General features: G+C 46.6%; 2 protein-coding genes across 2 annotated transcripts in view; both read right to left on the bottom strand.

Annotated features, from left to right (window-relative positions):
• LOC119398162 (antimicrobial peptide microplusin) overlaps positions 1-8,515 on the bottom strand; it is a 104,974-nt gene extending 96,459 nt beyond the window's left edge. The window contains exon 1 of the mRNA XM_049416470.1: positions 8,503-8,515. The gene's annotated coding sequence lies outside the window, so the exon portion shown is untranslated. The remainder of the gene's footprint in view (positions 1-8,502) is intronic.
• LOC119398146 (antimicrobial peptide microplusin) lies at positions 1,367-10,348 on the bottom strand. The gene is made up of 5 exons (XM_037665332.2): positions 10,110-10,348; positions 6,522-6,583; positions 4,107-4,196; positions 3,241-3,267; positions 1,367-1,578 (listed from the first exon to the last, which is right to left on the bottom strand). The coding sequence occupies exons 1-5, from the start codon at positions 10,186-10,188 to the stop codon at positions 1,504-1,506; spliced, it is 333 nt and encodes a 110-aa protein (XP_037521260.1). The 5' UTR covers positions 10,189-10,348; the 3' UTR covers positions 1,367-1,503.
• Positions 10,349-23,220: the final 12,872 nt, after the last annotated feature.

Genomic DNA, 23,220 nt, shown 5'->3' with positions numbered 1-23,220 from the left:
CGGCGAGTGCTGAGGCGGTGTCGCCCTCTCTTGCACTCAAGCAAATGGACCGTCCTAAGAGCAGACGACGATGCACGCCGCGACAGCAGACGGCGATGCACAATGCACGCCGACACCACGAAACCCTAAGGTGCTTCGCCCCTAATACAGGGACGTTCGGCTCTGTTTTGTCCGCCTATGCTCGAAAGTTTTGTTCAAAAATGTATGACGGACAACAGTGCACTTTTGACACAAGCTTGATGATTTGGAGACGCATATCTTAAAATCCTAGCCAACCTCAGATATAATAGCATGCATCGTAAAGTAATGAATGAACATGTCAATTTTTTGAATTTCAGTTCATTAGTCGATTACGTATTCAGATATTTTGTGCGTATATAGTGCCTGCCGCGTGTAGTAATCGAGCTCGAGGCGCCCATTGATGTTATCTGTTAAGGTGGTTTTCAAGAATACTGTGTTGTCCAAAAAAAAAAAAACTGAGGAAGCAACGCCAAATCCAGCGCACAGGCGTGATGGCGCAGTTGCTCTGTATTCGGAGCTCACATCTAAAGGCTACGTAACAAATTGGTGCATAGATTGCCTTGGTGACCTGGTGGCTATGGCGTTACGTTACTGAGCATGAGCTCACGGGATTCCATCCGGGCCGCAGCGGCTGTATTCCTTGGGGAATATAATGCAGGAACGTCCGTGTACCGTGCCTTAGGTGTGCGCTGTGCGACAAAAACTCAGCACGTGGGCCTCTTTGGCTTATCGAGAGGCAGCCGGGCGCGAATGCTTATAACCAACTGTAAACATCCGCAAACCCACGTGTATACGCCCTAGACTCTGCTGAGTGGTGCTAATCGCGTGCAGCAGTTTTGCTTCCTTGCGCGTCAGTATATCTTATCGGCTGCAGTGCAGAGTCAGTTCCTGCTCGGCTGCTGAGGCCTTCTGGCAGCCGTAAATGTTTAGTCTACCGCCTTCAACGTTTCTCTTAGCGCCGGTCATCAAAATATGACTACAGCTTGCAGCGTCCAGGGTAGTCAGTAGTTTAGGCGAATCCGAATCCACGTTTAGGTAAACGAATCAGCCAAGAGATGCATGCTTCGCGCGCCCCGCCACGGTGGTCTAGTGGTTATAGCGCTCAACTGCTGACCCGAAGGTCACGGGATCGAATCCCGGCCGCGGCGGCTGCATTTCCGATGGAGGCGAAAATGTTTGAGGCCCGTGTACTTAGATTTAGGTGCACATTAAAGGAACCCCAGGTGGTCGGAATTTCCGGAGCCCTCCACTACGGCGTCCCTCAGAATCACATCGTGGTTTTGGGTCGTTAAACCCCAGATATTAGTATGCATGCCTCGCGCGAAAGAAAGTAAAGATACTTCAGTGACAAACACATCAAAATGTTTATTTTGTCTTTTCTGCGTAAATCGCCAGCTGATGGCCAGCTCTATTCCATGTCGTATTCCGGGGGTCGAAAAAATACAGGTTACAGAAATTTTGTTTTAAAGGGTTGTACAGCCCTTAATGGCCGTCACCATGGTGGACGTCGGGGTCGCAAGCAGTGGCTGCGTCGTGGATCTCGTTGATCTGCTCGCTCTGGAAAGACATAATGTTGAGATTACTTTTTTTCATTACTGTAAAAAAGTGAACGTAGATGCAGCCATTGATCATATTGGCACCGCCCGACATGGACTAACGTATTCACATTGTACCCGACGTGGCTACGTACCCGTGACGTTCAGCAAGGTTGAGGGTTTGCATTCGACCTAAGCGGCGATATTACGGTCCAGAGCTTTGCATGGAATACTGATATACTGAGGTTTCGGAGGGTATTCGGCAATATTTTTGTACATTGACGAAATGATTCTAACTCCTGTATATCTGCGCCCCTTAGTGAACGGGTGTGAGTAAGGAATATTGCAATCGATAACTCGAACACGAGCCGAATATAATTATGGTCGGCCGCCACAACCACTGGCAGTGACATCACAGACAGACTCGGAGACAGAACGGGTTGATAGGGATTGTTCTCCATCTAACAATACAGGCTTCCATAGCTTCACAATGCCGTGTTTCGCACGCCTGTTTTGAATACTTGGCAAGTGCAAAGTTTTACATATCCTTTGTAAAACCGATGTAAAAAAACAGCCAGTCTCAGCCCTACATACCTAAATATATTGCGGTTCATCATTTGTGCAACTATTTTAACCATCGCGAGAGGATTGGCGGGTGCTTTAAAATAATCAGTGGACTACAAAGCTACCTGCCTTACCATGACTTTTCTTTCTTGTTTACTCAAACATTAATTCGCTCACTCATTGTTCACTTTGCATAACTAATAATTTCTTCAGTTACATCGCTTGTGTCCCGTCTTTATACATAGAATGATGCGGAGAAACGAAATGATTTCACGTCGCCCGTTGTGCTACTTTCCTGAGCTTTTGTTTCTACTTCTCGTGTTCTCTAATGCAGGTTGTACCGCATGGTTTCCCTTCACATTACATTGTCATTACTTGACATTTTTCAAAGGTACACCGAAGTGAAGCACTAAACCAATTCATACTGACAACATTTTCTTTGATATAATTGTGTCGTGCTCGTGAATTTCGTCGTAATAGGTCGATTAGTAAAAAAAAAATATAATGAATGTCAAAGTTCAGTTTCTTGCAGACTCGAATGCCCCTACGTCAATGTGACGTCATGGATTTCAAAAATATCTTCTTGTAATCGGGCCTGCGTCGCTTAATAACAGATCTTGAAGTTCAGTTTTTGGCTCGCTAGGATACAGTACACGCCAGATTCACCAATCAGCATTCATCTGTGCCCTCGCAGACCCTGTAAAATTATATCGCGGCAAGATATCACGGCAAGATGAGCCGATGGGGCTGCTTGAAGGCTGATTCGCCGCCCGTCCTTCGTTTCGCGTTTTTTATTTTTTCTGGCTTAGCAGGCCTCTTCGGAATTTGAATTGGCTTTTTTGCGTTCTAGTCAGGATAGTCTCGTAATGCATCTAAAACATGTTTTTTCTCTTCGTTTCCTCTTTATGATTATTCCATAATCAAACCCGAATATCGCACCGTAAATTGACGTAAGCATGTAAAGCATAAGTTCTGGTAAATGACTTCGTTACAGTGGACACGGCTGTCCCGGAATCATCGATGCTCGTCAGGTGTAGAAAGAATAGAGGTGAATGGTGGGATACGCTGACGAAGTTCCCACCATATGTGGTACGCACAAAAGCAAAAGTCATGTACTTACGGTGAAGTAAGCAGACATCGCTTGTTCCTGTATCGAAGGGGAAAACGAAAGAAAGAGAATAGAAATTGAGTCGTTTGAGGCACTTCTCGTTAACGCTTCATGAAAATCCTGGCACTACTCCGGGTTGGTTTTATTTCACGTGTACTACGTCTGCCAAACATCTGGTGGCCCAACTGGCAAAGATTTTCTTTAGTAGGTGTCTTCTGTGATAGACTGTTACAGTGTTGATGGTATCTTGTTTCGACGCCGGTGGATATATTGACGGGCGAGAGTACGAAAATGAGCCAATGATGGAAAAAGAGAAAAGCCTTACGAGAGAATTTTGCGAATATGGGCGTTACTTCAGTGGCACGAAAATTCAAAAGAATGCGAAGTTCCCGGGTAAATGAAATAAGGAAGGTATTTCGCAACACATAATACAGAAAAAGAATGGTCCAGAGCGAAGTGATTTTGTCATCGATTACTGTTTTGCCACAGCTGGAGAATGCAAGATAAGAATATGTAAGACAATTGCACATTTCATTTGGAGCAGTTTTTCATGGTTTAATCGTATCCTTCCGAGACTCATGTGAACATCATTTGGCAGAGCGTGTGCAACCGTTCTCAGTATTAACGGGGCGATTACTTAACATGCTCGCCCCAGATATGATGCCACAGCTCCATATCAAACAGAACGATATCAAGGTAGATCAACGTGGTTTTACCCTTCCCTTACCGCAAGATTTCAAGAAAACCGACAATGCCAGGACACAGTTGTGTCATCACAGCTAATGGAATAATACCCAAAATTATATAAAAATTGAGGATGCAGCGTCAATGTAAAAAGAAGATTCACTGAGAAAAGATGAACTGAAAGAAACACGTACCACGTCGCCAGTAGCACACATTTTTCGGTAGGCACAAGCACGGTTGAGGCAGTTCAGTTGCTGCACCGAAGTGTCGAAGGCTGCGTTGGTCTGTAAAAATAGTGCAGGTTTAGATGAACGAATGCAAGTCAGGCGTGACTCTGATAGCGACTGAACTAATCAAACCAGAAAATTAAGCCAAGAAAAGCATCGAATACAGTGCATGTAGCGTTTAACTGTAGTGTAATGATAATTACCTACATTTAAAAAAATTAAAGCAGACAAATAAGCACCCTTTACGTCGGTGAGATCCCAACCCACGATGTCCAAATCCGGTGCTCTACCAACTGAGCTACGATGGAGAGCGCTCCCTCGTCCACTTTGTTGGGTATTTGTGTGCCTTTTAATTCTGGGAGTGTTAGCCAGCGCCACTCGTAGCCAAGGTGGCGAGTGTGGAATACGTTTTGGGCAGGGAGCGTCTCGTAGGACGTGATCTTTGCACGAGGTAACAAAGAAACGAGTCCCTCGAAGAATTTCCCTCCTTTCGTTCATCTGGTAGTGACTTAGTAACACCGATGCGATCCAAAGCTACGCAGACAATTTTACTTACCGTCAAAAGTTTTTCGACTAGAGCACAAGTGAAAAGTTAACCTCCCGGAACTCCTCGTAGCTGTGCTGACGAAATTAAATTATGTGGTCAGTACGGCGACCAGTAGTTAATTTTTAGAAAATTATAAAGTTAGTACCAGACACCACCGAAGCTAATCCGCTCTATTACTGCGTGGACCCTTAAAATGTGAATGTGGTGGTTTATCAACTCTTAACGAACTTTTATCAAGATTTAATGTATCCTATTTAGGTAATACTTGTCTGGCATGTTGGAGCCCTTGCGTATAAGGTAAACGCTATCGATATTGATCAAACTATGTTTTAGTAAGGATACGAGGACATCTATATAGCACACTCGTGACACTTTTCTCCTGCTGTGTAGACAGTGGCGCTGCTGACAACCGGTTGCTCGCGCTCACGTAGAGCCGAATTTTATAAAACACTGCTCGTACTGAAGCAAAGCGCTAAACGTACACGCTTCCAAGGAGAATCACTAATGTGTCGATTACTGGTGAAGCTAGGTTGCCCCTATAGCTGTCTGCTGTTTTTCATTTCTACAATATGATAATTAAATTAGTGCAGAACGAGCGCAAATAATAATACTAATAATAATATCTGGGGTTTAACTTCCCAAAACCACGATATGATCATGAGAGACGCCGTAGTGGAGGGCTCCGGTAATTTTGACCACCTGGGGTTCTTTAACGTGCACCTAAATCTAAGTACACGGGCCTCAGACATTTTCGCCTCCATCGAAAATGTAGCCACCGCGGCCGGGATTCGATCCCGCGACCTTCGGGTCAGCAGTCGAGCGCCATAACCACTAGACCACCGTGGCGGGGTAAGGAGCCCAAAGCTAACCTCTTTTATTGTGACAAGGAGTGTCAACAGTAACATTTGCTAATGAGTACCGCTTGCGATGCCGAGTGTGCGATTTACTTCTAACCCGAAACTAGCGGTGTTAGTTCGATGCATGGACTTGCTTACAAGTGCGTCGTGCCGATGTAATATCGAAGCACGACATATATATATATATATATATATATATATATATATATATATATATATATATATATATGCACACACAGTCATCTATGGTACTCGACTTGGCAATATCTGGCGCCTACAATCTAAAATAGACACCACACAAATGAAAATGATATATGCACGCTTATATCTTACGCAATATTATTTTTTAAATTTTCTGTATATTGCCTTTGTGTTTGTATACATTGATCTAAGGAACCTATGGAAGATTCAATTTTTTTTGCAACTTTTATCCGCAAAATATGGGTTTATGATCGCGCTTTCAAAGAATGAAAGTGTTTAATGCAGGATATCATTGCTTATTTCTTCACTTGCAATTCATTTAAATACAACCTTGTATGAAGGTATTATATGTTATTTCTTTAATTGTCCACGGCGCTTTTGTTGCACTGCCGTGTATGTTATTCGTACTTTTCCAATAACTTCAGCGAAAAAAAAAAAAGATGGACAAGGACAAAACAGGACGACAAGGACGAGTGCTGATCGAGTTGTCTTGTTTCGTGCTTGTCTGTTTCTTCTTCTTTTTTTTTTTACTGCAGTTATTAAAAAAGATGTGCCAACACGCGCAACTCGCCACTTTAGTTGTGTTATACTTGCGTTGGGCCTCAAGTGTGTTCACACTACATTTCTGCAGCTCTTCTAGTCTGTGAGCCCTTTCCCCATTTTTGTAGTGAGAGGAAAACACGGGAAATTTCAGATGTTCAAAACCCCAGATCTTTTTTTTTTTCGTTGGATGCAGAAAGTAATTTGCGTAAATAAATGAATGAAGAGTGACCTTACCGCTGGACTAATATGCTGCTTAATGCATTCCAGTTCCGTCACCAATGCGTCGTCACTCTTCACTGCAACAACAAGAAAAGAACAGGAATAAACAAAAAATAACGTTTGTTGACAGGCAGTAACATGCCTCGAGGCGAATGGTGTTTTTATACGAAGCGAACGTTATTGTTTTGCGTTGATGCAATTAATCCACAAAAAACCAAACATCATTTCCCTTTCTGCCGGCGATGTTGCACACAAGATGCAGGAGCTTGCGCGCCATCGTTTCATTTTTGCAGATTGGGCCCTGACTCAGCCGTCAGTTTCGCTAACAGATGCGCTATCAGGCGCGCTGAACTTAGAGCACTCGATGCCAGGCATTATTTCACTGCATATTGCACGCATTCAATCAGCGAACTTGAGTATATCATAGCCCGACATACCCTTACGCGTAATGGGGATACATTGAACTATGTAGGTAATTATTTTCGTGCACACACTTCCAACGTTGTGCAAATATGAGGTATTGCTCGCAACTCCTCAACGGTCCTGCTAGGAGGCGGCCAACCGGTCTTCTTCAAAATAATCAGCGTGCAGTGTTAAAATGCAGTGACGATGACATGCATTTAGCTCTCTTTCGGCGCTGTTTGTCCCGTGCGCTGGTTGGTTCGGAGATGTCTCCACATTAAACAACGCATTCTACTGCCCATACTGTTTCGATTTTGTTGGCCACAAATGATCTGACTCGCAAGTGCCACGCGCGCTAAGAAGCAGGGACGTACGACGTGACACGTACCGCTGGCATCGCTGCCACATGGTAGGTAAGACCACCTCTGCGTGTACAAATGGCAGAGACGCTCAGTGCGGCGTGAAATGCGTTGCCTTCGGATGTTAGGTACTGAAATAAGTCATCGCATGTTTACTTTCTTATCCTCATTCATTGATAAGAACATGTCTTTTTGGGGGGCTTCTATCTTTTCTTTTTAATGCAATATGCGTGAGTATATATAGGGCACTTGCAGGCGTTTTCTAAAAATAGAGAGAATGAAAGAACTTTTTTTGTTTGTGTTCTGCAGCCTATAAAACCTTATTATAGGGTTGATACAGGTACTGCGTAGATTACAATGGCAAAAGTTGAGCGCAATTACTACAGTAGTGCGCTCAGAGAAGCGGGTTGATAAATTTAGCGTTGTGACGGTTTTCGTGTTGGCGGACACGGCACATCTACTGACCGCTACCCAGCGTGAACAAAGTTCTTCTGAAATATATGGTAAGTTGCTGACAACTGGGGTACTATGCAGGATGGCCCGAGCTTCTCGGGAACACGAGTTTGCTCCGAGCTCGCACTACGGCGGTCATGACAGGAAGACAGTGCGGAGCACGCGACAGCAGCGTTGATAAAAAATGGCTACAAGAACGAGACAGGCGTCACAAACGCATGTACGGCATTTGCGGCGGTTTTCAAAGGAACACCGCGTGCGAACGCGTCAGCACCGCCACTCAGTCAACACTTCAACAGTGCAGCGACGTCAGCGCGATTGTCGCGCTATCTTTTTGCCCACTGAACATCGCGCCTCCCACAGGCGTGTTCGTGGGCGTTTGTCCTCTTTCAGGCAAGTTCTTTCGTTCCACTGGCAGCATGGAATTTCCACTCTCGAAGGCAACAAGGGCGCACATACAGCACTCTCGTGCAGCTTGTTTTGCTTCTCTCGAACATTACAGATAATAAATGGACAGGTTACTGCTACATACATTACACGTCCGAAGATTTTCCTGCAGTAATGAATCGGTGGAAACAACGTCTCCACAAGTAAGTAAATAGTAAGATTTAATAGTAATAGTAAGAAATAGTAAATAGTAAGATTAGTAATAGTAAGATAAGTAAGTAAGTAAATAGTAAATAGTAAACGCCACCAGGGACGCTTGCTTCACGGCTGTGAGTGGTACATCGTGAGCGCAGTGAGACTGCACGCGAGACATCGTAGCCATGTGACGATATAACCTTTAGTTCTTCGTGCGTGTGCACATAGTCTGCGATTAAGCACATGGATCAATCGTGCCGCTCGCTCGCGTTGCGGCGTGAGCACTGCTCCTCGGCAAGAGCAAACGCGGCAGGCGGACCCGATCTTCGCCGCGGGCGTCTGTCAATCAAACTGACTGACGCGCGAACTCGGGTACAAACTCGTTGACTCTGAAAAGGTCCCAGTTCAACTCGTGACTGTCATAGTGCCGGTGTGCCTGTCAAGCGTTGCATGCGGTGGACGCTAAGCAGCAGCTAGCTTCTTTGCATATAAAATAATTTGGTCAGCTTGCACTACTTTTGCAAGGCTGGAGCCATCGGAGGAGCTTGTGTTCATCTAGCTTCTTCCAGCTTTTTAATGGCTTGTCTGATCGGTCTGCTTCGGAGTGAAGACCACGCCAGATCGGCCTCAATGTTGATGGTGTTAATTACCTAGGTCTTAATTAAAATGATATTGAATAGTTCTGCCTTAATTCGTAATAGATGAACTAACCGGACATTAATTAGTCAAGTATAATTAGCAATGTTCTAATTAGCGTGGATCTAATTAGCATAATCCTAATTATAACTATACAAATTAGCGTGGCCTTGGTGAGTAGGCTCCTAATTAAAGTCCTTTTAATTTGTGCACCACTAATTAGCGTCGTGATAATTAGCATTGTCTTAATTAGATCGGTCTTAGCTTTACAGGGCTTGATTATGATGATCTTAGTAAGGTGTTGCTTAATTACCTCGGTCTTAGCATGGCTTGCCTTAATTAGCTTAGTAATAGGATGTCCTGGCATAATTAGCAAGCTATGTATACCGACCAGCCAATTAGCTAATCAGTGGGGCGCATGTGCTCGGGGAGCGAGCAGACGATTAATAAGAGGACGAAAAGGGCGCGCGCCGGCCGAGCAACGCGCTAGAATGTACAGGCCGTCCATGATGATTACACACGTGGTCTCGTTGATTAGCTCTGGCCGCGGTGTTGTAAGGCGCTCGGCCGGAGCTAATCTCAGAGGCCGCTTTGCTGATTATTCTAAAGGATACTTAGTGCAGGCATCAAACGCTTGGAAAGAAATTTAAACAGCCCGTAGCTCTAAAAAATATCGTTAGTGAAAGTTTCTGACACTTTTCTTGCATGGCTGCACTTCTGCACTCAATGGAACGACAAACAAATGAAAGAAGATACCTCTGGTTTGGTGACACAACCAACTTTGTCGACCGCCCTTGACGTGACGCCGCGTTCCAACGTAACCAATGGAACGCTGCGCGTGCTGATGGGTGGATTTCACCTTTCGTACTGTTAGCTCTTTCAAAAGGGAGTGTCGCCAGAGCTCGGAAAGATTCCGAGTTTCACCAAACTCGGGCCATCCGGCATAGCACCCCTGTACTCACTTTTCATGGCACTCAAGTTAACAGAGGGAGGATTGCGAGCCAGCCGCTGCATCGTACTTGTGCAATACGCATATATTTCGTAAGTAAAAGCCTGTCTTTCGACTAAGGGAGCAAATGGAATTATACAAATGGCGCTGTTGGGCAGATATTATATGCAGGTTTAGGATCAGCACTGATCCGCGCAAGATGGGAGTCGCTGCCTTACTTACGGCAAAGCTCCTTGTGGTGGGCAGAAGTCGAAGCCACGAGAGTGACCACGAGAATGGCGGAGACGAAGACGGCCTTCATGTTGAGTGATCAGCGAGGGATAGCTTACCGCACTTCCCAGACTTGATGAGAGAGCTATACTGACGGAGCATGGCCGTGCGAATGTCTTTATATACCCACTGGACGCACGTCTGTCACACCGACGGAATAACGTAAACACTTGCGGAAGAAGGCGGAGGAAACGTGAGAAAAATATATACACAGGGGGCGCAACAATGTGCGGAAAGGGGAACGGGCCCTGATTGGCCGAGTCGTTGGGAGACACGGCGTTTGGACTCGGCGTTGGCCTCTCCCCCGGTAGCCATCACCTCGACTACCACAACGTACGTGCGATTCCTGCACGCGCTGTTGTCACAAGCCGCGCGCTCAGTCAGCATTGCGAGCTCATGGTGTTACCGAGGGAGGCTAGCCCCTGCGGGGCGCAAGTCAAGGCCGGCTTCGCACGCTCCCGGTGCGGAAAAGGACTCAGGAGTCGCCTAAAAAGTAAACGCGCCGTTGCGCGAGACGTCGCAAACTCGTGCCGGAGAGATCGTGCTGTTGACGGCTTCACTCTCTCTCTCTCTCTCACTCTCTGTCTCCGTTTTTTTTTTTTCCTACGCTACTCGTGGTCTTGTTGTCAGCTATACGCGGTTGCAGAGCAAGCAGAACAGCATAGACGTGCTGCACAAGGAAGTGCAAGCGACGGGAGAATTCTGGCCGTCGACGCTTGTAAGATGCGACAGATTACATTTTCTCGTTCCCCTGGACGGTGTAAAAAAATGCGGCTCTCCCTATCTACTTTCGTTGTCGTTTTGGTTTTAAGACGCGCGCGTCTTTGTGTGCGCGCATGGCACCTTTCTCCCGCCTTGCGCTGACCTGCAGACGAGGCTCGTAAACAGGCACATTAAATGGACTCCGGTTTGATCGTTTTAACTAACGAAATTAAGCGACCATCGATGGGCAAATGCCCGAAAATGGTGTCTCGCCAGTGCCCGTGATGTGGTGTATAAACTCCACTAACACTTCTAACGTGAAATGTCTAGGTCTGATGTCGTGCCAAGCGTAAAGTGCGAGCGGGAAAACGCTCGGTGTGTCGAAACGGTGTTTGCGATTGTTGCTCAATGAGATTTGCCTCGATTTTTATTGCTTTCATTGCACGAACGTCGACATTTGCCAAGCGAGCGAGTTTTCGCATCATATGCTTCCCTCGCAGGACAGCCGACATAGTCTTTGTAATTTTTTTTCATGAAATTCAACCTCTTTTTATCATGACGGTTGATGATATTTTGCGCATTTCGATGACATGATTTTCGTATCATATGGAAGCCGGCCCCAGAAGCAGCAGTATTATTCCGTCAAAGTTGCGATTATTCTGATGCGCAGCATCTGCTGCATCTAGGCCGTTTGCTTGTGTGTGTGTGTGTGTGTGTGTGTGTGTGTGTGTGTGTGTGTGTGTGTGTGTGTGTGTGTGTGTGTGTGTGTGTGTGTGTGTGTGTGTGTGTGTGTGTGTGTGTGTGTGTGTGTGTGTGTGTGTGTGTGTGTGTGTGTGTGTGTGTGTGTGTGTGTGTGTGTGTGTGTGTGTGTGTTTATTGCGCCATGATCGTTACTTAACCAACGCTTACGTTCTCGGCATAACAATGCGTCACTCGTCGAACAACAACGCTTAGCACTTAGAAGCTGGTCACGTTATTCTCCGGAACAGTAATTCGTGAGTCTTCAAACAAATTCGCGGTTTGTCTGTGTAATAAACCCAAGCTCCACTTCTCATGGGTTTTTGAGGATGCTGAAATGATGACATGACTAGATATGATTGTAAAGCTGAAAAAAAAAAACATGGCTGATCCCTCCGTCATAGGAATCGGTGTAACACGAAAGTGAAACGTGTGTTCACAGAAGTAGTGCTTATTGTGTAGTGATATATGAGAGCTTGTACAATGTCTATTTGTGTTTGGCAGCTATAGCACCGTTTGACGTGGATGCATCCATCTTGACAGCATGTCTCTATCGCGACGACTAACGCTCATGATCATGATTAAACCGTCGTGGTAGCTGACGGTGTGAACATATATTTGGACACAGCGAATCGTGAATCCCGCGTAAGGATGATATCAACAAGCTCATAATCAACACTGGTACCCTGTATGCACTTCTTCAAAGCGTCGTCAATTAAGGAGAGAAACGGCACGGTGTGCGCTTTCTAGTAATGGGTAGCCAACGCCTGTGCTCATGCATACATAACACACACTGCGCTCCAGCGACACGGGAGGTAGAGGTTCGTAGCCTGAGCCGCAAACGCGTGCGTCCCGCTGGCCTCTGTCTCGCAGGCGCTGCTCTCGCTCCACCAAGGCACGACATTCGCCCGTCGAAATCGCGTCCTTTCTGCAACGCATATTGCAGCAGTTTTGTTGTCGGTGCTCTCGCAATTGAAGCAGTCGGCGGCGGAGAAATCCCGTTGGTCCACGTGGAAGCTCCACTGCTCCGACGAGCCGACGCACGCTAGCACGAAGCCAAAGGCAAAGAACGTAACCAACGTAACTGCGTCAAGGGTGCCTCGGCGACGACAGCGCGGCCAGTCTACCTCTCTGGTATCGAGACGCTTTAACCATGACCTCCGATATCCGTGCAATCTCGGAGTAAGCGCTAGTAAGTGTCGATCGTGACGCATTAGTTCTTTTCACATCTCACAGACGGCGGCACCGCCCCGCTCCGCTTCGCCTACCTACACCGCCAACAGAGCACCGTGCGAAAGAGGATGTGTGAAAGATATAAGGCGCGTTCGTGGATTGCGCGTCTTCTGGCAAGTTGGTTTAGTCGGTTGAGCGTCGGGCGCTTGCCGTCGCGGCCGCAACGTCGTGGGTTCGATTCCCAGCGGGGTATCTTTTCTTGGTTTCTTTTCTTTCTCACCCGTTGGCGTCCATTTTATCAACGTCATATCCGTGACGGATGTACTTGGTGGACCCCGGCATAAAACACTTGCGTGTTAAAATTGTCTTGCGAGCAGCATTGCAACCTGGTGTCCACCAACCCGCGAAGGCGGTGGCTTTGCCCTCAATCTACCAAGGTTTTAGCCTATACTACCTACATTAGACCGGTATTAGAATACGCTAACACAGTATGGATTCTTTATACAGTCACTAACATAAAAAAAAATTGAAAATGTACAGTGGAAGGCTGCAAGATTCATCTACAACAAATATAACCACACTGATTCTCCCACAAGTATGTTAAGAAGCTGTGGCCTCCAAACAGTGGTGATTAGAAAAAAACAAGCGCTACTGATTTTTTTTTTTTGCAGCTAGTTCGCAAATATTATAAAATTGACACATCATTGTACATCCGTCCATCAGAATCCCGCGTAAGCCGGCGCGAACATTCACACACTAAAATACTACTGTTACCACGATGACACTTTCAAGCATTCATTTTGTTTGCGTTCTGACAGGGAATGGAACTGTTTAGATCCCTCGGTTACTAACGCGCATTCGTTATCAGACTTTGCCTCAAAAATAGAAAGTATCATCCGTTCCCCCTTTGTGCGACAGCGGGACACATACGTCCTACTTTTCCGTCTGCAGGAAAAATTTTCTCCCACATCACCCGTTGCAATTAGCGCAACGATAAGTCACTCATATCTTACCGAAGTCTTCGTATTCTCGAGGAAAAATCTTTTGCCACACTTTCGAAGAGCGGAAGTAGTGTTACAGTGACGTTGAATTTCGATCAATTTCTCATGATAGCTTCTGAATTTTCTTCTTCACATAGAAAGAACCTACCAATCAAAATCCCGGATAATTTCATCTTTTTCAGGTTTTTCAGAGAGGTGATTTTAGCTTCCACTCATCACGTATTTTTGTAAATTTGCGGGATAACTTGACCGATAAATGCATCGAAATAATCCCCTGCGATATTGTCACGCTCATTCCTCAGCATAATTGCGGATATTGGTGCGTGGAAATATTTTTCTCGATATCATATACCTCTTGAAAAGTGGGCGCATATTCAGGGACAACAGCTCTACTCGGCAATTTCGACAGCCAAAGCAAGGACAGCCAAATGGACAAAAAATTGGTCGGTACATGCGGTGAAGAGTGAGCTTTACAGGAACAGACCATGACAGCTCACACAGACCACGACGGCTCACAAGAGGCGCAGGTGCAGGTACTGCTGGAATGAGATCCCCACAACACTCCTCAGCACACCTTGAAAAGCGATACCCTGTGCCACTTACTTCGGCCGTTTCATCCCAAATACCCGTTGTTGTAATCTCGAGATGGTGCCTTCATGAGACAGTGGGACAGTCGTCCTCATGAGTCAATGGGAGATATATGTCCCACCTTTCTTCAGTAAACAGCTGGCTTTACTTTAATTAAAGTTGTTTTATACCATATCTTTGTAGCTTATATGAATATACCACAGCCGGTTTTTACATGATCGTGTCAATAATATAAGCAAACCCATAAAGGATTAATACAGTAACGCTCCCAGCCCCAGATGCATTTCGTCACCATTGAAAGCATATCCGTGGCCAAGTGCTCAGTACAAAGTTTACTGGTTTGCTGTAACTTGCCTGTGGATCACTCCATTTTATGTATACTTTCTGTATTATTTGTATATTACATGTATATTTCTATATTGATTTGTATATTCACGTATATGTTTTCTATATATATATTTGCATATTGATTCACAATTATCATTTCGAAACTTAAATTTTATACCTTTTTGATCACCACACTAGATTCCTGTTAATGTTTTGCTGTACCTGCATGTACAGCCTGTACGCCCGCCGGCTATGGTCTCGGAAAGAGACTGGCAGTATTGAAAATAAATAAATAAATAAATAAATAAATAAATAAATAAATAAATAAATAAATAAATAAATAAATAATAAATAAATAAATGTGAAATGCTGTTAATTTTTATCATGACCCACCATCGGGGCTAGAACGATGTAAAAGGAACTTTAAATTGACCGGTGATGAAGTTGTAAAAAAAAAAAAAATCTCTTCACTTTCGTAGTGCTTTCGTGTAGCCTGCCCCCGACATTGTGGGGGTCAGGCTGCAGGCTACACCCCAAAACATCCGTGGTGGGATCTTTTTTGAAATTATCGGGATATTTCTGTTCAGAAATCGCCCCTGAGCTGATCTCCTGCGCTTTTGAGAGATATATCAGAAGTGTGTAATCCCCGTAGTCACTCGGCTTCAGCACCTCTAAGAAGTCTGGTCTAGAATACCTATTGTAATGTCTGCATCATTCGTGCTGCCGTTCCTAAGATGTAGCTATGTAGTACAGGTCATTCGCTCTCCAAACTTATGTGTGTGAAAGGAGAACGCAAAAACTGGGGTACGCTTAAGCTTCGCCTTTCAGAGTTGAACGCGATAGCGATATCCTAGCTGCCCTTGAGGCGTACTTCGATCACTGAGGGCATGTTTTTTATTGTATGTTGTTACTGGAGAAGTTCAGTTTGTGCATTACTGCAATGTAACGTAATTGACAAAGTACACAGTGGTCGCACAGCCGTAGCACGCCGAGCTTTGGTGTCTGCCTTCTATGCCTCCGTCTTGCGTGGCCGCCCTCGTTGTCGTGCGCCACTTGACACTGATGCCCCACCAAAACTCGCCGATGAGGAAGACACCGCAGTGTGGTTGGCGCTTGTAGATGACACAGACTCCATCAGAAGCGTGTCAAGAGCCCGGTGGCGTGACAGAACGTCTGTGCGCGTGACATTGTTTTTTTCGAAGTATCAGTGCACCTACTACGTGTGTTTAACAGAATACGCGCACTAAGGTGTGTGCCTTATGTAATGGGTAGCATGCTTTAAAGCAGGAGCAATTATACGCGAGAAACTTTATCGAATTTGCGATGCGCCCACTATATACGTGGTCTTAAGGGAATACGCGAAGTAATGTGTCTGCCTTTTGTAAGGAATGGCTGACTTTAAACCACCAAGTCGTTATGATATTGGCATGGTGTGGCGCCCGATGGCAATGTACGCTTGTACCACGCAATATTAATGCGATATCGCATCTCGTACTGTGACACCTGTATACAGGACGCGTATGTTGGTGAAGCATGAAAGTTATTTTCACTGCCGGTTCCAAGCAGAGCCGTGGCTGTGTGATAGAACACCTGCTTGCCACGCACCCGGCCTGGGTTCGGTTCTCACTGGGACCCAATATTTTTATTGTATTTTATTTGCATCTTTCTCGATTTTTCGGTCCCAGACAAGATGATTTTTCGCGCACAACCAACGACGCCGACACCCACACCGTAATTTCTGCGAAACGAGCTCTTTAACGTTATCGCGTTAAAACTTTCACTATCGTCATTTCGCAGCTCAACGCAATCCAGCCATACAAAAAGTAGTTGCCTCCATTACGCTGGTACACGTTACATAAAACTCATAATAATTGGTGGGGTTTTACGAGCCAAAACCACGCTATGATTACAACGCGCACGTTACATAAAAAGTAACCTATTAAAATTGCTGTTACTTCCTTCAAAAACACAGCCGATTATAGTGATCAATGACTGACCCGTGAAAGTGATTAATAAATTACTGAAAAGTGACTGATTATTCTACGTTAGTTTCCTGCAAAATGTAGCACAAGTACAAAAAATGACTGGCCTGGCTCTTTGACTGCGTCTCTAGCAGCCCTCTAAGGTTTTTGTCCACTACCAATTGCTTTCGAAACGTTTCGTAACTTTCCATCGTTTCTTTGCTAACACGCCAGCAGCGACCCTGAAAACCCATTCGATCTGCATGGGGGAGGTCGTATTGTAACGTACGAAAACTGCGAAAACCTCGCGCACAAAACTGTGCTTCAACGTTTGCCCTCTGTCGGGTCCTCTGTAAGGTGCGGCGTTTTATATAATTGGTAGCGTTCGAAAAAGACGCTGCGAGTAGAGACCAATAAGAATCTGCAGTGAGCATCACAGTATCCAGCTGTAACAGCGCCGGTTCACGAAGTTGGCGGACATCTGGCGGAGTGTTAAACACGCGGAAATAAATACAGAGCGTCGTCGAATAGGCAGCGCACAAAAGGGCAACTAGCCCATCAGTACATTTTAAACAGAGCGTCCCGCTCTACCTGTATCTGATATGCGCACCCGCGAAACCACGGCGGCTTAATTGTGGTCTTCTTTTGTAGTTCCCGCCAAACCCAAGCGCCGAAACGTATACTTTGCCTGTTGTCAACAAAGCAACTGGCTACGTATGATTGAGTCGTAAAAAAGTAATGAAGTGACATTGAGCGGGAGTAAAAAAATAACGAACTAATCACCAGAAAATGTAATTGATTACAAATACTTACTCACTTGTGATTTGTTGTGTGTTGTGGGTCTATTTTCCTGTTAACGTTTAATTAAGGCAAAAAAGTGCTTTCTTCTGCATTATTGGCTTCTCGTTATAGGATAGTTTCGAGTTTTCGCAGAGCTGTTTAAACGAAAAGATCGCCAGAGCAGTGGATAGATATTCGCTCGTTCTCGTATTTCACTTACGCAGGAGTCTTCTCGTTTATCGTTTATCGCTTCACTTTTTGTTTTTCTTGCGCTCGTGTTTTTTTTTTTTGTTTTGTTTTTTGCCATTCTTCTGCTTACCTTCAGCGGAAAGACTTATTTTTCTCAGTAGAAACTAAGCAAGCTGCTCCTCAGTTGAGCTGCGTACTTTAATCTTCGACGCTGTCTGTTCAGTTTAACACTACAATAAGCTGGGGCTACACTCTGGGGAAGAATTTCAGTAGTAACAATCTCTTTCAAGGCATTCATCTAGTTGTAAACAGCGGGTGCAATGGTTCGCCGACGTTAACAACACACGCTTAGCCATCTTGTTTCTTTTGTTTCCCCAGTGCCAGTTTCTATTGAAATTTGTTATTCAGGCAGTCAACGAGGAAGTCAGCGTCATAATCTTATACTTCAGCGTCATAATCTTATACTGTGTGTGTCACTTCTTCCCCGGACAAGGGGAAGAAGTGACATACACAAGGACTGGACTAACACACTTAATGTGTTAGGCCAGGCCATTAAGTGTGTTAGTCCAGTCCTTGTGTGTGTCACTTCTTCCCCTTGTCCGGCGTCTTTTTGACTGGTTTTTGCCTCAGCGTCATGTACCAACTGACCCAGACTTCGACCTTATTGCATTATATTTCTTCTTCCCTGGGTACCTTTCTATATGTGCATTCTTCCGGAAGCCAGGCCATTAAGTGTGTTAGTCCACTCCTTGTGTGTGTCACTTCTTCCCCTTGTCCGGCGTCTTTTTGACTGGTTTTTGCCTCAGCGTCATCTACCAACTGACACAGACTTCGACCTTATTGCATTATATTTCTTCTTCCCTGGGTACCTTTCTATATGTGCATTCTTCCGGAAGCCAGGCCATTAAGTCTGTTAGTCCAGTCCTTGTGTGTGTCACTTCTTCCCCTTGTCCGGCGTCTTTTTGACTGGTTTTTGCCTCAGCGTCATGTACCAACTGACCCAGACTTCGACCTTATTGCATTATAGTCCTATACAGGCTTCATGTCGGGAAGGAAGCACATTAGCATATGCAATATAGCGTGGTAGAAGAGTAATATAAGCACCAAGCGTCGCACAAGGCAAATTCTGTAACCAGGCGTCACACAATGCGAATTGCGCAACGAGTAGGTTGTTGAATGCTTCCAACCCATTACAGGGCTCTGCCATAATTCTTCGTCGTCATCAGGCACAGCATCAACAAAGTGCGCATAATGCCTTACATGCGTTTAGCAGGTACCACGGCTCTCCGTAGAATGATGAAAAATGGCAAAGTTCCTGCTGCCCTACTTCTCAAAAATTACAATGATTTATAGCGCAGTGGGTTCCTCGCAAGTGCACTTGTATTGGTTGCCAAGGAAGCCCATAAGCGCATGATCCATTTCCTCGGGGTCTCAGCAAAGTTCTTCGCCCCCCCACCCGTCTCTCTCCCACGTCAACAATGTTATACAGCATGACGGGAGAGGGAAATAGCGACCGGGCGTCACCCAATGCAAATGACATAACTGGTGGGCCATTCAAAGCTTCCAACCCATTACAAAAGGCTGAGCCATAATTCTTCATCGTCATCAGTCGTCGCGTCAACAAAGTGCACATAATGCCTTACAGACGTGTAGCTGGTGCCTCGCTTCTCCGCAGAATGACGAATGATGTCTTAGTAGGTGCTTCCCAACTTCACAAAAATAGTGATTTATGGCGTAGTGGGTACCTTTCTGGTGTACTTGTATTGTATCCCCAAGATAGCTTACAACGGGCTCTAGAAACGCCACTCTTCCAGCTTTCGCTGTGACTGTGCTGCGGTTTCAGCGCAGGCCTGGCGTTTTTTCTTTCTTCCTCACCTTCATATCACTCCTCCTCACCCTCACTTCCCTTTCCCACCCACTTACTATACTATACGATGCATGTCTATGCTATGCTAGGAGGTGCTTGGCACATACCCACTGTCTGTTGCGCCTAAACTTTACTATACAAGGCTACACCATGCTTTACCCTCTCCACTCCTTCTTTCATTCCTCCTCGCCTGCAATTTCCATTCCCACTCCCTTGTTATGCTGTACTATGTATGGCTCTGCTATGATAGAAGCAGCTCGGCACATAACTCGCTTTCTGTGGCGCAGACCCGCCGAGTTTTGCGCGGACGACAATGGCGCTACTCCGAGCTTAAACAGCTCTGCTGTTAAAAAGGAAAACAATAACACGTGACTCAATTATGGACCTCTGGATGAGTGGCCCTTATTCGGAAGTCTGCGAGTGCGGTTTAATTCAAATCCTAAGGACTTTTACCCTCCTGAGTTTCGCCCCTTCTCCTTAGTGGGTAGGAGCCACCAAGTTGAGGAAAACGAAGCATGCGTGCCTCGGGCGCGAGCTGCACGTTCTCCTCGCGGTAGATACGTTCCAAAGCTGCCATCGTAAAACGGACTACCGCAACCAGCTTTCCAGTTGCTTCGATTCACCAGCTTCAAGACATGTCAGCCGTCACTGTTCCAAAGCGCTACAGAAGGAGGAAGCGCAAACCGAAGCCCTCTTTTACCTCCGACACGTCAAGAAGCGAACCCAATCACTTGCCGTTCAACACAGAGGCCAATTTTTTACGACTACTGGCCCTCTTCAAGATCCCACAGAAAGCCGAACAAGAGGAGCGTCAATGCGTCGTCGTCGGCGGTGACTCAAAGCAAGTACCTGCTTCCCAGTTCTGTTCGAACACTGTTTTCCCGACTCTACGAAAGGTGCCGAATGAAAAACCGCAAGCCAAGATAGGATCGCTCAACCTGAAGCATTTGAGCAAAAACAAATGCGAAGTAAGCTCGTCCAAATCTGCGGGAAGTGAAGCCACCTTCGTAGAGGACGATGCCATCGTGCGTGACATACCGACACCGACGCCCCTGACCCAGCTGCTGGACGTGGTAGATATCGTGAGACAGCTGCGAAAGGTGTTGCAGGAGAATGGTCCATCTCAGGAGGACGACCTGCTGGAAGCACTGGGCGCTTCACAGGCTCAAATAATTATTAGTGCATACGGCACGATCACTGACTTCCTGGTCCGGTATCCAGGATTTGAGGTTCTCTATGAAGAATTGTACACGTTCGTCTACTACAAGTGCACCGATAACGAAGACGACATACTGGACGGAGCTGCTGCCGTGTCGTGTGTACGTCACTCCAACAAAAGCAGGCTCCAGTACTCGCTAGCTGGCGGTGATGGATTTCGACGAACAAGTGTCATTTTTTCTAACAGCTTCTCTGGAGGAGGTGATAAACAGGAGAAGTGCCGCATGAAGCATGGCTGGAGCCAAGTTCCTTCGCTACCTCGTTGCAGCTCACGAGCCCTGCAGGCTGTTCGGCAAACGTGCGAAGCCGAGGTCCAAACCGAAAAATGTTCCTCTGCCCGGTTAGCCGAGATGAATTCCATGCTTCAGGAGCGCGAAAAACGAATTGCCGAGCTCAAGGAGAGGCTCAATACCACACGAGAGCGTCAAGCCCGTCAAGCGCAGCAGCTGCGTGAGAAGATTGAGCTGCTCAAGGCGGCGGCACCACCACCCCGGAGGGTCAAAGAAGTAAGAAATAACGAGCAGCCCGCTGGTACGAATACGGCCGAGGGAAGCTCCCAGCTGCCACGACCAAGGCTGCCACAGCGTCAAACGTCACCACGTCGGCCCAGGGTCGAGGAAAAGCCACGGCTGCTTTCTTCTGGACAAACCGCCAGGCCAGATCCCCCACATCGTGGGGGAATGCAAGCACCTCGACACAGAGCCGAGAAGCGACGAACAAGCCCTGCTCGACCGACGGTCCAGCCGTTGTCTCCACGGCGTTGTAGAACGCCTTCACCTCGGCGAAAGACCTGGGTGAAGCCACGTGCGCTTCGCTTTGGACAAATGGCCTGGCTAGCGCCCCCGATGCGTGGAGGGACACCACCTCGACCCAAGGCAGAGGAGAAGTCACGAGCACTTACCATTGGACTAAAGGCCCAAACACTGTCTCCGCTGCGTCGCAGGACGTCATCACGGCGACGAAAGGCAGATAAGAACTCACGTGTGCTCGCCTGTGGGCAAGCGGCCCGGCTAGGGCTAGAAATGCTTCCGGGAACACGATCACCTCGATCCTGGGCAGAGGAGAATCTACGAGTGCGTCCCCTTGGACAAAAGGCCAGACTGTTATCCCCGCCGCGTCGCAGGATAGCTTCACATCGACGAAAGGCCGAAGGGAGCCGACCTGTCCTTCCGTTTGAACAAGAGGCCCGCCTAGTGCCTCCGATGCGCCGGGATACACCGTCATCTCGACCGAAGGTCGAGAAGCCCCGAACATGTCCCCTCGGAACAAAGGCGCGGCCAGTGTCTCCACTGCGTCGAACTCCATCTCCTCGACCAAAGACTGAGAAGTCATGTTCACTTCCGTCTGGACGGACGACCCAACTTCTGCCCCCGTTGCTTCGAAAAACACCACCGACACCTAATGTGAATGAGATGCCACGAGTGCGTCCCCTTGGACCTAACGCACGACTGCCTGACAGAACGCCTTCGCCTCTACGAAAGGCTGAGGGGAAACCCCGTGCACATCCCCTCGGTCAAACGGCCCAGTTAGTGTCCCCGAAGTGTCAGGAAACACAATCACGTCGACACGAGACTGAGAAGCCCCCAGCGCTTCCTCTTAAGCCAACGGCCCGACGAGCGTCCCCGCTACGCCGAATATCATCACCTCCATCAAACACTGAGGGGAATCCACATAGGCCTCCCAGTGGCTCAACGCAACGACCGATCCCCCCTAGGCTCAGGAAATCAGATGAGCAACCATCACTACCCGTGTGCGATGAACTGAAGCCTGGCCATCGGAATCGGGTCAGCACTCAACGCTTGGACGTCGAGTCCAAACCATCCGGTCAAGTAGCATCACGCGTTAAGAGCAAGGCTGAACAGCAGATGGCAAAGCTTGTACAGATGGTAAAAAGGAACAAACCCGAATACACGGAACAGGAGATCCGCATGCACCTGGACGACTTGCGCCGCTCACAGGGTGGCTTCTCCAGCATGATCCTTAGGGACATCGTCGCCCTGATGCTTGGCCTCCTTGAAGAAAAACGGTAGAGAAATGCGGGGGACGATGTATAGGAAAAATAAAAAATCCGCCTTCGTTTATCTCCTCAGGTTGATGTTTTCCTTAAAAGTGGAATTACACGTTCTCGCCAATTTTTTTTCCGGTTTTGGAATAAGCTTTTCCTCTGCCAGCTTGCCAGGTGGCGTACTATGTAACTGTTTTTCTTAATGGTTAAAACAAGGTATGCGTGGATGTTAAGTATACCATACTTGAAGTAGAAATTGAAGCCCAACAGCAGCTTATGCGATGTCTCATAGGGTGGGCGTGCAGCACTTTCTGGATATAGGGAGTAGGTTGTGCAGCAAAACACATTCACGTTCCAATTAATAAAAAAATACGGCAGATCCCACGTACCGTGGGAGTCGACGTTATGCGAAGCATGCGGCGGGTAGGTGACTGTGGCGTAACTTTTTTTACTTAGCGACACGTTACAAAATGACGCTAAAGATTTGTATAAATTTTATACGCACAGATATATA

Source organism: Rhipicephalus sanguineus, chromosome 1 (genome assembly GCF_013339695.2).
Source record: "Rhipicephalus sanguineus isolate Rsan-2018 chromosome 1, BIME_Rsan_1.4, whole genome shotgun sequence".
Lineage (NCBI taxonomy): Eukaryota > Metazoa > Arthropoda > Arachnida > Ixodida > Ixodidae > Rhipicephalus > Rhipicephalus sanguineus.
The sequence above is the reverse complement of the archived record's forward strand: the minus strand, read 5'-3'. Positions and strand labels throughout refer to the sequence as shown.

Bases quoted from the DNA above. Each gene is read 5' to 3' on its own strand.
- LOC119398146 (XM_037665332.2), bottom strand. From the start codon at position 10,188: ATGAAGGCCGTCTTCGTCTCCGCCATTCTCGTGGTCACTCTCGTGGCT. The intron at 4,197-6,521 runs GTAAGGTCACTC...CTATTTTTACAG, and splicing joins AGCAGCATATTAGTCCAGCG to ACCAACGCAGCCTTCGACAC. The intron at 3,268-4,106 runs GTACGTGTTTCT...CCTTCGATACAG, and splicing joins TGTGTGCTACTGGCGACGTG to GAACAAGCGATGTCTGCTTA.